Raw genomic sequence first — 13,791 nt, forward strand, 5'->3', positions numbered from 1 at the left:
AACTTTTATTTTTTGTGGAAAATTCACATTTCCCTCTGGAAACTGAGGGGTTTCCATAAAGCCCCAGAGTGGTTTGGGGTGGAAGGACATTCAGGTCCATCCCATTCCACCCCCTGCCATGGCAGGGACTCCTTCCCTAGCCCAGCTTTCCCTGGTCGTGTCACACTGGAATATTTCAGAGCCCAAACTAAATAATGCACAAGTCCCTCTGTGGTGGAGAATAAAGCAAAGCAACCCCATAAATAATAAATAACTTTATTCAAGAACTGCAGTTTCAGGTGGTTCTACAGAGAACAGCTTCTCGTGCATTACACTGGGAACAGTCTTGGCATAACAAAGTGATCCATAAAGAATATTCGCCCCTTCCCGCTGTAATTCCCAAACCAAAGGATGTGCTTGTTTTATTATGACATGTCTGTATCACGGTATTTTTTAACCTCAGACAGAAATCCAAGTTGTCAGGTGAATTTTCCGTTGAACAGCAGAGTCTCTCCAACATTCCTGCTCAAGTTCCAACTTGGAAAACTTTGCTGCTGGTAATTACTGGGAAATTTGAGTGACATACCTGGAAAATGCCTCCATGGCCTTATATTGTCTATTAAATTAATTGCAAAAGCCATGTTGTCTTCAGTGGAGGGAAAAGGAGCCCCTGGATTGTGCTCTAAGGGGTGTCAAAGCATCCCCTGACCCCCCCTTGCCTTCACTGCTCATTAGATGGTTGAATAACCCCAATTAATGCCACTAATAATTGATCACATGAACTTATTGCCACTAATATTTGCTCTAGGAACAGGAAGAGACCACTGCAAGAAACAAGTAATTGTCCTTCCCTTTGTCAGAGCTCAACAAAAGTGCTGGTGATTATTTTTCAACATTATTAAAAACATTATTTCATTAAACTTAAATAATCTGGGGAAACTGCAGGAAGATTAAATATGATTTAAAGGCTTTCTGGCCAAACAAATATTACTCTTAACTTACTAATGCTATTTTATCATACAAACAGTGCTTTTTAAGGCTACACTTAATGTAGTCTTGAATTTATGTAATGTTATTTAATTTACAGAAATTCTTTATGCTACAACATGTGGATAATTCTGTGTGACAAAACAGCACATGGACACCTGGAATACAGGGATTTTCCTGGCTTTTCTAGAACATCAGACTCAAACATCATCATCCAGGGACATCAAATGGAGATTTGGGATCATCACAAAGAACAAACTCAGCTGAGGGGAGACAGTTTCCTGTCTCCAGGGCTCTCCTGGCTCCTTAGAACAGGAGAAATGGTGACATCATTCCAGTTAAACTCATTTCTCCCACATATTTTTCCCATTAATAACTAATAAGTGCCAGCTGAGTTTCTTAGGACACATGGGGTGATTAAAAGCTACTACAGACAGCTACTCCAAACTAAACACACAGAGCATCAGAGGTACAAAACAGACACTTCAGGAGCAGAAAACGAGGTGCAAGCCCAGCTTATGAACTTAAAAATGATAAAAGTATTGCCATTTTAGTATTTCACTTTTCTTCATGTTAAAACAAGGTGAATGGGGGGTTCTGTAAGAATTTCCAGTGTGATTTTAAAGAGAGATAGAGATATATATATATATATAGTGGCTCTAATGTATTCCAATTCTGAGTAAGTATCACCTAAAAATCATTTCAGCCACACAAACTGAAGAGAATTTATTTTCTGTGCAACTTATAGAGTGGGGAAAAGTAGCTGCACTGCCAGGCTTGATAAAGTCTGAGACTGGTGCAGTCATAGCAGAAAAACTTTGCAAATCAATGCTTTTTTTTAACAGAATTGGTGATAATCCATAAAGTGCTTTCAGGCAGAAAGTTGTTGGGTTTTTAGTTCACTGAAAGGAGAGGGTTTAACTGAGGAGCTGAAGGTTGAGGAACATCCAGGAGGAGCAAAGGCACAACACAAACAGAGATTGGTCACATATCCTGTGTATTTGTATGGACATGAGCACCATTATCTGCTGGGAGAAACTCCATCCCGGGGGAATGGGGCCACTTATTTCCTGCTGCTTTTGTTGAGGGGGACGTGTGTTCCTTTCACACTGAGAGACTCCAAGGAATCTTTGGGCACTCTGGAACCTCCAGTTCCAAGTAGCTTCTCTCTGGAAAAAAACAGCAACAACAATCACAATCACCACGGGAAAAGGAGGGATAAAACCTGCTGTTCCTCCTCAGGATGACAGGAATTGGCTGTTCATGAACACATTTGCTCCAGAATTGGATTTTCCTTGTGCTGCTGGAATTTCCTTATTCAGGAAATTATTCCTACCTTATACAGATCTATATTATATATATTATTATTATTATATATATTATATATTCCTGCCTTATATAGGTAGGAAACGGTTTTTACCTTTTTGATCCATTCTCCTTGTAATTGATACTTCTGGATTTTGGAGCTTCCAAAGAGCTTCTAGTTCTGGATGGTCTGAACTTCATGACCTCCTTCTGCCACTCCTCATCAAAGCTCTCGGCCTCATCTGGAACACAGATAAATTTACATTTTATTTTTAATAAAGACAAGAGAATAAACATAATGAGTATTGGTGAGTTTGAGTAGTGATTTTTTATTTTGTAGTCCATGATTCTCCACATGGTCTGCAGCTATTTTTTTTGGGGAAAGAGGAGTTGATGTGCAGACTTTCAGTCTGTTTAAAGTCCCTTTCAAGATGCCTCAAGCTGGAACTCCCACACTGGTGTGAAACAGTGTAAAGCCCATTAGAGAACTGCCTAAAAAAGACCTACTTTCATCCAGGTTGATGAATTCTTGGTTCATCTCCTCATCTCCAGTCTTGCAGTTCTTGGATTTTTTGATGACATGAGCCCGATCCTGGATGTGATGGCCAATGGCCATTTGTTCCAGGCCACTTTCAGAATCCTTAAGTGCTTTTCTTGTCTCCTTAACCTGTACAAAAAAAAAAAAAAAGGGGGAAAATCAGTATCTTTCCAACCAAAACAGAAATTAAACCAGTTCACTGAATCCCAGAGTGGTTTGGGTTGAAGGGACCTTAAAGCCCATCCCATTCCACCCCCTGCCATGGGCAGGGACACCTTCCACTAGCCCAGGTTGCTCCAACCTGGCCTTGGACACTTCCAAGGATCCAGGGGCAGCCACAGCTTCTCTGGGCAACCTGGGCCAGGGCCTCCCCACCCTCCCAGCCAGGAATTCCTTCCCAATATCCCATCTAACCCTGCCCTCTGGAAGCCATTCCCTGTGTCCTGTCACTCCAGATCCTTGTGAAGTTATTTCCTCCCCCAAATGTTTTACATCTTTCCTTTATAAAAGTCATGTTTCACAGGCTTTTCCAATTATCCCATTTACTGTGTTGGCTGAAAATACACCAACAAAACACAAATCAAGCCTATTTTCTTTTTGCCAACGGGCAGGAAGATTAACCACCACCTTAACTGGACATTAATTATTGGGGAAGGGGGGAAAAAAACCCAGTCTAAATTTACTACACAGCCAAGTCTTCAACATTCTCCTTGACAACAGAACGAGCAACACCCAATGACAAAATTCCCAGTGTGAGGAACAACTAATTATTAGGTTGTGGTGTTGACTGGCCTGAAACCCAGGCAACCACTTATCCTGCTGTCCATGGGAGTATTATTAGACCCACTGTGATGAGTGAGTGTGTGCAGGAGCTGGCACAGCCCCAGGGCTGCCCCTTTAGGGAGCAGTTCTAGGCTTTCAGGGCTCAGATTCCAAGGTCTGGGCAGAATTAGACACAACAGCTGCAGGGAAGTGGCTGGAAGGGCAGCTCCAGCTCAGGGTTATGTAATGCCTGAGCAAAGGGGGCATCCAAAGGCAGGGCTGGCAGAAATAGATGCCTCTGCTGGAGTTTAAATGGGCAGGAAAAGCATTAATTATAGCAAAGAGAAAGACATCAGAGGCTGCCTTGGAGAATCAGCTGTTCTGGCAGTGTTTTTCCAGTTTTGGATAAACATATAATTTATTTAGGTTCTATTTAAAGCACAGAAATTACAAGGAGGAAAAGAGCCCTTTAAGAAGCCTTTAATACAAAGCAGTGTTTGAGAGACATGTATTTTCCTCACTTTCTACATTTTTGTTGTGTTGCTGGTGGGTGTTGGGACAGGAGGAGAGAGAACGGCCTCAGGCTGTGCCAGGGGAGGCTCAGGTTGGACACCAGGAGGAATTTCTCCCTGGAAAGGGTGGTCAGGCCTTGGCAGGGGCTGCCCAGGGAGGTTTGGAGTGCCCATCCCTGGAGGTGTCCCAGGAAGGCCTGGCCATGGCACTCAGTGCTCTGGGCTGAGGGACAAGGTGGGGATGGGGCACAGGGGGGATCCATGGGCTGGGAGGGCTTTTCCAACCTCAGGGATTCTGGGAATGACAAGAGTAACTCTCTCCAGCGAAAAGAACTTTGAGCAAAGCGTGGTTTGGTGTGGCTCAACCTCCATCCTGGTAAGGGCAGCCCAGCTTTTGCTGGATGCCAGGAATACTCACCCCTCCCGGGGCCGTGCGAGTCTGGGCCGAGGCTTGGAAAACCTTTGGAGGTTCATCCCCCACTTTGGAATAAGTCATCATGGAGGAGGAGCTGAACGTGTGTCCATCGGGGTTCATGGACAGGTCATCCTACACAGCAACAGAAACTCATCAACAAAAATGAAATCTGGTGGGTAACAGGTATTTCTCACTATTTTACTGTGATTAAATTAACCCTCCTGGCACCCCGGATAAGGCCTGGTGGGCAACACTCTTAATTTTATTTTCCAAGACTAAAGAAAAATTATAACCACAATATAGTCTGGGCAAAAAATATAAATTCTCACTGTCTCCTTGAGATCAATAACATTTTTCTGAGTGATATTTCAAATAACTGTCATTCTTCAATAGTTAATTTTAGAAGAACTTACAAATTTCCTGTGCATCTCCAGCATGCTGTTCCTCATGTTTGACATCATCCTGTCCATGGCAGAAAATGGATCCCCAAAATCTGCATCCTGATAAAAAGATATCACAATTAAAACACACTCTTCTGACTCTGCCAGTCCTGAAGCTGGTTTTTTACATGCATTTTTAATGCAACTCAGAGCATCAGAAAGGTTTTCAGACTGCAATTCACACACACAGACAAGCCAAAATGCAACTTTTCCAAGGAAAACTGAAGGTAGCACGGAAGCCTGGTTGTGAAGTTGGAGAAATTGGGAAGATGGAAGTGGAAGACTGGACACTCAGATGTCAAACTGGCCACAATATGAGTTTATTTTACAAAAGTTTTCATGTACCTTCCAACCTCATCAGGTTCTGCTGTAAAAGGACTGTGTGACCCTTCATGCTTTAAACTGAAATAAATTCATTTCAAAGTTTAAAAACTGAATCTGCAGCTTAAGCCCCAAACTAAGTAAAATTCAGGTACAGAAAATCTTCAACTCGTTTCTTGAGTCCAAGAATTTGGAATCCTTAAGGGCTCTCAATTACAGGCAGATTATAGATATTTTACAGGATATTCCAGCCCCCCCCAAATTACAGCAGAACAACACTCCAAGGCCAGTTGCAGTGGAATTCCCACATCCAGGAGCTGGTTTGCCTCAGCTGTGACCAGAGCTCCTGGTTTTGTTGGGATCACCCCCACAAACACGCTCAAGCTGCCAATGTCCATCCACAGGCAGCACTCAGAGTTTGGAGTCTCTCCAGGGATCATCCCATCCATATCCAAGGGATCAAAGCCCAGCATTTTTATTTAGCAAGGGGAAAAAACAGTCTTTCCTGAAGGATATTATTCCCTGTCTCTGAGTATTCACCCCCAAAGGCAGGTTGCAAGCACAGAGCCCATGCTTTGGTTCCACACACAGCATACACCCACTAGCAGGAGTAGCAGCTACTCCTGGGATACTAACCCCTATCCCAAAGCCTGCAAAGGGCATGAGGGAGTAGCTTGTTGCCTGGAAAAAAAAAGGACCAACAGCTTTAATTATTTTACCTGTTATCAGAAATAACTTCTGTAGACAGCAGGTGACATTAAACACTTCCAGTCAAATCAAACCAGTCACTCAGGAGAACTTGGTAATTAATAATATCAAGTAGTCTCTGGGTATGTAGAAATATTTATACTAATGATATTGGACAGTGAGAGCTGCCACCACATTTAATAAATATTGATAAGGATGTACTAAAAGCACTTAGAGCTGGAGGCTGAGAAACATTTGCACACCACAAACCCCTTTGTGATATGATTTAAAACACAGCTCAGAGCTCCAGACGTGGCCTGAAATGCTCCACTCCAGCTGTGCAACCACTGATTAAAATCAACAAATCAACACCTCTGCCCCACTGCCAGTGACCATCCCTGTATGACAGGGCAGGGAGATCCTGGGAAACACTGGGATGTTTCCAGGAAACTAAAATGGGAGGCTCAGAGAAAGGCCTGCCCAAAGACAGGCTGGGCACACAGAAGGACCAAACCCTTCACAGGAACTGTAAGTACAAAAGGAAGGAATTATCCAATCCTGGAATATCCTCAGGAACTCTTCAGATTTCTGGCAGTACACACTGGGCAGAACTGCAAAAAATAATCTAATTTTTCTATATATATCTCAAGTGCAAAAGGAGATCCTCTCAAATAAGTTGTTAGCCATAAAAAGTTTATAAACTTTGGTTTATAATACATACTGAAAGCTGTAAAGTAGTTGTCTAATACACAGGACAATCAAATAACCCAACAAACCTAAATGACTCCATTCCTCCTGCTCCATCCCTTTCTTCCTCCTTCCCTAAAAACTGACACTGCAAACCTGCTGGTTTCAAATTTGAATGCTTTAGTGACACACATGGCAGGTTTTACAACTAATTTAGTTTCTTTCAAAGCAGTTTTAGACCCGCTATAGTTAATTAAACATAAAATTACGACATTAATAATCGGTGTGGGTAATTTGAAACGAGTGTATTTTACAGGGCAGTAAGGGTTCAGCCTTTTCCTACATAAAAATCTAATTTTGAGTGTTTAAATCACTTGTGGAGCAAATGATGAGACTCATCAGTGCTGAGTCTCGTGTGACATCTGCCAAGTCTTTGGTGAAACACGAGGGACATCAAAAGATCCTGGAAAGATTTTGGCAAGTGTGGAATTCCTTTGTGCTTCTCAAACTCTCACAGTGCTCCTGGACCTTTAACTTCTTGCTGCAACCAAAGGAAAGGTTTGCTGGGGCTCACATTGACCCCCCCTAAGCTTTAAAGGCAGTTTGACATTTCCTTTACTAAAGGAAAAAATCCAGGTTTAGGCACCTGCTGATCCAAAGCCTAAGGATCAGCAGAGCAGAGCTCTGCCCTAATTAGATCCAGCAGCTTCTATATTTGAAGGGACTGGCAGTGGATGAGGAGGGGAAGGAATCTCACAGCTCCTCTCTGGACGTGCAGGTGACACACTGGGTTTGAGCCCTGCTTTACTGAGCTCAGACTATCTGGGCTGGACCAACCACTCAAACCTGGCCCGGAGCCACGAGCCCTCACCATGTGCCTTTATCTCCCAACGGTTTTTAAACTCCAGTGGGGTCCATTCAGTAGGAGATTTGCAGCTGCTAAATATGCAGAGAGAAAGGAACCACCTCCCAGTGTATCTCCCCTCTAAATACAGCACTGGGATAAGGCTGAGCTCCAGCAGAGAACTGTCCTGAGTGCCCAGAGTCGAAAAGATACTTTATTTCAAACACAGATCACTGCCAAGGTCTCAGTTTCAGTTGGCAACATCCAGAAATACTAAATTTTGTATCAATTTCCCTGATCTTTAATTGTTCCAGGCTTGTATCCAGAGCAAGCATTAAGAATCAGCCCAAATAGAGAGTGTGAAGCCTTTATTCACTGCTGCAAAGATGAAATTGTGTTTAAAATATCTACTTAGGGGGTGAAACACAGGGCTGTGCCAAATATAAATAACCACAGGCAGGACACTGAAGTGCACAGGGAAGGCATAAAGATACCAGGGAGTGGTTTGGGTTGGAAGGGACCTTCAAAGATCATGTCATGGACAGGGACACCTTCCCCTAGACCAGGCTGCTCCAACCTGGCCTTGGACACTTCCAGGGATGGCAAGAGCCATATCCAGGTACCCTCTTAAGTTAACATAAAAAGGGAATAAGTGTTCAGGGAAGTCTCTGTCCTTGGAAACTTTTTAATGCCTTTATGTAGCAGAAACATTTCCTACATAATCTTGACTAAACCAAGCATGAAACGTTTGGTTTGTCCACGGAATAGTGTCTGACTGAGCAGGGAACACCCAGAGCTGAGCTCAGCCTGGCAGGGATGAGCCCTGGGCCGGGAAAGAACCAAGAGAGGAGTTATTCCCATGGAACAGCAGCACCAAGGTTCCCAGGGCCGTGTTTCCCAGGAAATGCCCGTTCCTGGGGCGGTGGGACATGTTCCAGGGGAGGTGGGACACAGTTCCAGGGGCGGTGGGACACGTTCCAGGGGAGGTGGGACACAGTACCCTGGGTGGTGGGACACGTTCCAGGGGCGGTGGGACACGTTCCAGGGGCGGTGGGACACAGTACCCTGGGTGGTGGGACACGTTCCAGGGGAGGTGGGACACAGTACCCTGGGTGGTGGGACACGTTCCAGGGGCGGTGGGACACGTTCCCGGGGCGGTGGGACACGTTCCCGGGGCGGTGGGACATGTTTCCAGGGGCGGTGGGACACGTTCCCTGGGTGGTGGGACACGTTCCCGGGGCGGTGGGACATGTTTCCAGGGGCGGTGGGACATGTTTCCAGGGGCGGTGGGACACGTTCCCGGGGCGGTGGGACACGTTCCCGGGGCGGTGGGACATGTTTCCAGGGGCGGTGGGACATGTTTCCAGGGGCGGTGGGACACGTTCCCGGGGCGGTGGGACACGTTCCCGGGGCGGTGGGACACGTTCCCCAGGTGGTGGGACACGTTCCCCAGGTGGTGGGACACGTTCCCCAGGTGGTGGGACACGTTCCCCAGGTGGTGGGACACGTACCCTGCGGTTCCCGCGCGGTGCCAGCCGGGAGTCCGGGCGCGTTCTCCGCTCCAGCGCTCGCTCCCCTCTGTCCCTGCCCTCGGGCAGGCTCGGGAAGGGCTCCCTCCCGAAGGGCTCCGAGAAGCTCCTCATCACCTGCCTCATGTGCTCATGGTGGGCAGCAAAGGGATCCCTGCAAAACACATTCCACAGGGTGACTCGCTGGGGTTCATTCCGAGCCACATCCAATGGCTCTGAAAGTTTCAAACCCCGTTTTTCAATCGTTCCACGTGGTTCCTTATGCAAAAAATCTTTATTTTCATAGGACCCAAGTGGGCAAGCTCTGGTTCCTAATGAACTCTCTTGTTTCTCACTCTCAATGTCTGTAGTACTTTTTCCTTGTCTTTTCCAGAAATACTCCATCCTTCCCAGCCATCTCCCACTCCAGCCTATGTTTATTCTCTGTCAGGAACTATAAACTCACCTATGTTTTATTTATCTGTTTCCACCTCCAACACCTGATATTAAAAGAATTTAATTTTGATTTTCCCTCTTTCATCTTCCAAAGCCTGGCACAGTCCTACTCACTGACCTCCTCATGTCCCACTGGATTCCCCCTCCTCACCCCTCAAATTTATTCTGCTGCCAGCTCCCATCCTGCTTTTCCTCCTCCTTGTCCCAGATGCTTGAAAATCCACATTATCCTGTAAATTCAGGCCAGCTCCATCTCCTTTAGTCACCCACTGTTGCACCTTTGCCTTCCCTCTCCACAAATCGTGTTCCCACATCCCTTTTCTCTGCTGAGGAACAAAGATTCCCACTGACTTTTTGTGTTCCTGTTGGTTCCCCCCCTTCTCCTCTCCCAAAAACCTACAGAACCCCACTGGCATTCCCAAAGTTTGACTTGCAGGGAAAACATTGCTCAACTTTCTTAATTTTCTGCATTTTCTAATTTGGACAAGAATTAAATATTTCCAGTTGAGGCCAAAAGAGGAGCAAACCAGGATTTTTTCAGGAGCACAATGGATGAGCAGCTGTGGCCTGAGGTCCAAACTCCAAATTAATACTTCCCATACAAAACCATGGATTATTTCCTCCCTCCATCTAATTTCCCTCTTTGCCATTCCACTGAGAGCCACTCTATTAACATGAACAGTCACTTCCCAGGTATGTTTATTTAGACTTAACAGCATCTCATCCTCCCTCCTCTCAATCCCTGGCACTCCCCACACCCTCATCTCTCCAGGACACCACAACCTTTCCCAGGATATCTCCTGAGGAAAAGCTTCAGGCTGTCCCTCCAACTCCTTCCCATGCCCATTATCTCCTGGACAGCCTTTCTGCTCCCCAGCCCTTATCTCCAGCCCCCAGTTTCCACCTCACGTGCCCAGTTTGATCCTGTGCCAAAGCTGCATTTAATTACTTTTTTTTTCTCCTCTAAGTGATAAAAACATGACGCAGGATTAATTTTCAAACAGGATTTTTAACTTAAAATATTCCTTTAAGCTACACCCAGACTTAAAATCACCCAGTGCAAGGAGATCTTTAGAGTTTAAAGCATTTCAGTGCTGTCCTGGAGCAGCCCCTGCCCTGACTCCCAGCTTTGGCTCCAGCCCTGCCACGATAAGGAGCTGTTCCCACACTCCAGGATGAAGAACAGATGGAAAAAGTGGAGGCACGAGCCAAGAGGAGGGAAGAACACAAACACCTCCCCAGGACCTGCACAATTCCATCAGATCTGCAACTTCAGATAGTCTGATCACCAAACACAAATAAATAGGAACTGTATTCCAGCAGGAACTGATCCACAGCAGGATTCTCCCCAGCCCCTTCCACTTCAAAAGCAGGACACTCACAAACTACCCACAACACAGGGGCAAGACAAGACTCCAGAGATTGAATGGAAACAGGGGAAACTGGTGGAATTTAGCATCAAAACCACGCTGTAACACACCTCACCTGCACCTGGAACCCCGGGGGGTTGTGGTTTGTTTGTTTGAATTAAAGATTTATGACAGGCCTTGGAAATCCAGCTCCTCACTGCCAGGGACAGGGAAGAGGGACACAGAGTGTGGAGTGACAGCTCAGGAACAGAAGTGAAGTCTCCCAGCTCCCTTGGGATATTTTAGGGAGCCAGCCCTAAAAAGATCCGGTGTTGTCAAGCTTTGGTATGACCTGGAGTGGGCAAAACCAAAGGAAAGGGAACAGAGAATCCAGGGAATTAAACTCTGATGGCTCTGATGACTGAAACTCAACCCACAGTTACAAAAGGAGGAGGTCACCCTTAAAAATAGAGATGGACTGGACAAGCCCAAGTCTCTGCAGTGCAGGATGCAAGACTTTCAGATCCTTGTTCCAATCACTGATTTTATGGGATGGCAAGAGGTGTAGAATACTCTGATTTTTATTGATTACATCTGACTTTAAATCTGATCTCTTTTAGGGGACAAAAGATACTTTTGATGAGAAAGACATTTCTGTTATAGCATAAAAGCAATGAAGAAAGGGAGCTCCATAAGAATTTTGCACATCAACTTTATGTCTTTCACATGTTACAAACTACATTATTTTTAAAGTTAAATTCTGGATGGAGACCAACAATTTATACATTTGTTGTTCCACTACTCTGCAGTAACAAAATTTTGTCTACTGCATATTAACCTGACCTTCACCTGACAGTCAGCTGTTTGCAGGGGTTAATAAAGGGGACAGCTCCAAAGTTTAAGGATCTGTTTTCCAGCTAAAACCTTTCAGGGTGTTATAGCAAAAGCACAGTTTTACTCCTTACTGGAGGGTGTGAAAAATGAGTGTCTTAAAACAATGAATTCCTTTTATTCTTCTTGAAAAGTGTATTTTGTCTTAGATATATTTCCTGTTGTTAGATATATTTCTTGCTACTGGATATATTTCTCAGATATGTTTTTATTAGATAATATATTAGACATGAACGTTAGATATCCTTTCTCCCCTCAGGACACTGGGAGGCTGCAGTGGCAGATCCCCTCTGGAGATAACAGCTGGCACAACACCACAAAAGCTGTGCTTTGGTGCATTAAAAGCACAGGCCAAGTGCTCTTGGCAGGGAAGACAACACAGGTCCTGCACCTGCCCAGGGCTCCAGGGCTGGATCCAGCTGGACACCTTTGGTGAGTGACTGGTGCTTCCCTGGGACAGCTGCTCACACTGAACCCAGGCACTATTTCCAGTTCAGCATCCAAATCTCTCCTTATGAGGCAACACAAGCTCATTATTACACTATTTGGAGATAAGATTATCTCAGTAATAAGCTCATTTCTTAACGATATGCAAAACAGATCTACAAGGATAGAGCCAAGAAAACGAGTCTCAATATCCACCTCATCTCTTTCACACACACTCCCTTCCTCTGCCTCCTGCAATCTTCTTTCCCTACCTCAGTGGCTACAAAAACAATAAATAAAATTAGTAAATAAGAAGAAAGCCACGGATATTTCAAACAAGACTTAATTTCCTTTATTACTTTAATTCCACGCACAGGGAAGTTTCCTGCAGGGAACTCAGGAGCTGTTGTAACAGCAGGAATATTCCTGGAAACCAAGTGCACTAATCCCTGCAGCAGAGCTTTGGGAACCCCCCCCCCCTGCTCAGAATGTGCTGGAGCTCAGCAGTGGGTTGTCCTTTGAGCAGCCTCAGCCACAACACCCCGTAACCAGGAGATCAGACAACAAACCCACAGCACAGGGCCTGATTCCCCTTCCTCATCCACCTCCCGGGCCTCACCCCTGATCTTGGCTGTAATTAAATCCCTCATAGTTTTTCTAAAGATTAACAACAATTACTGAGGCTCCTCAGAGTTCTCTGATGCCATTTTCACCTGCTATTATAAGATTAGATTCTGACCAAAGACACAACACGGGGCCAGAGCAGATAACTCAGCAGTTTGGGCTGAGGGCAGAAGGACTTGCACAACTCTCTACTAAGATTCAGATTCCAGTGGCAAAAGAAGATTCCCACAGAGAATCAACTGATCCCAGACTTGAATACACAGACATGACCCACCACTGTGCTCACGGTGTAGAAATAGAATCACAAGTTTGGGTTGGAAGGGAACTCAAAGCCCATCCAGTGCCACCCCCTGCCATGGGCAGGGACACCTTGCACCAGCCCAGGTTGTTCCAACCTGGCCTTGGGCACTTCCAAGGATCCAGGGGCAGCCACAGCTTCTCTGGGCAACCTGTGCCAGGGCCTCATCAGCCTCCCAGGGAATAAGAACTAAAAAAACCAATCTGCTGAGCAAAAGCACCAACGCCCCTTCGAGAAACAGCACAAGGAGACAGTTTGTCCTCAGCGCTCTCATGAACGCGTTTGCAAAGTTTTAACTGAAGAACACCGGGTGCTGCCTGTAGTGCTGGCACTGACAAGAGCCGAGAGATAGCTAAACAAATAAATAAATAAAGAAAGAAAAGCTGCAACACTCAGCCTCTGTGTTTAGGAGAAAAAGGACAAAACACAATCAAGAGACTCCATCCAAGGGAGGTGACGATTCCCCCTCAGCCGGTGCCACCACGAGACGGGGGTTCAGCCCTTCCCAGCCGGGAGGGGAGGCAGAGACACGGCTCTGCTGCTGGACACCGCTGACAGCCTTTACCCCCTGCTCGGGGCCGGGTGCGAACACAGCGGCGGTTAAACCGCACCGACCCCGTCCTTCAACCGGCACCGAGCCCTGCAACCCGCACAGACCCCGTCCTTCAACCGGCACCGACCCCTCTGACCCGCACAGACCCCTCTGACCCGCACCGACCCCGTCCTTCAACCACCGACCCCTCTGACCCGCACCGACCCCTC

The 13,791-nt window shown here is 45.9% G+C and overlaps 1 protein-coding gene across 2 annotated transcripts in view; it reads right to left on the minus strand.

The window, feature by feature from the left end:
• Positions 1–239: 239 nt before the first annotated feature.
• The window catches only part of MLF1 (myeloid leukemia factor 1), a 14,037-nt gene continuing 485 nt past the window's right edge, over positions 240–13,791 (minus strand). Inside the window, exons 2-8 of one of the 2 annotated variants that reach the window (XM_027647317.1) lie at positions 8,989–9,160; positions 5,896–5,940; positions 4,912–4,998; positions 4,502–4,630; positions 2,779–2,938; positions 2,387–2,513; positions 240–2,135 (exon numbers count right to left, since the gene is read on the minus strand). In XM_027647317.1, the coding sequence (XP_027503118.1) occupies positions 2,030–2,135; positions 2,387–2,513; positions 2,779–2,938; positions 4,502–4,630; positions 4,912–4,998; positions 5,896–5,940; positions 8,989–9,160 (826 nt within the window). In that variant the 3' untranslated portion in view covers positions 240–2,029. The remainder of the gene's footprint in view (positions 2,136–2,386; positions 2,514–2,778; positions 2,939–4,501; positions 4,631–4,911; positions 4,999–5,895; positions 5,941–8,988; positions 9,161–13,791) is intronic. The other variant, XM_027647318.1, reaches the window with a different exon arrangement.

This window comes from Corapipo altera, unplaced genomic scaffold (assembly GCF_003945725.1).
Source record: "Corapipo altera isolate COAL_440 unplaced genomic scaffold, ASM394572v1 113, whole genome shotgun sequence".
In the NCBI taxonomy this organism is placed as follows: domain Eukaryota; kingdom Metazoa; phylum Chordata; class Aves; order Passeriformes; family Pipridae; genus Corapipo; species Corapipo altera.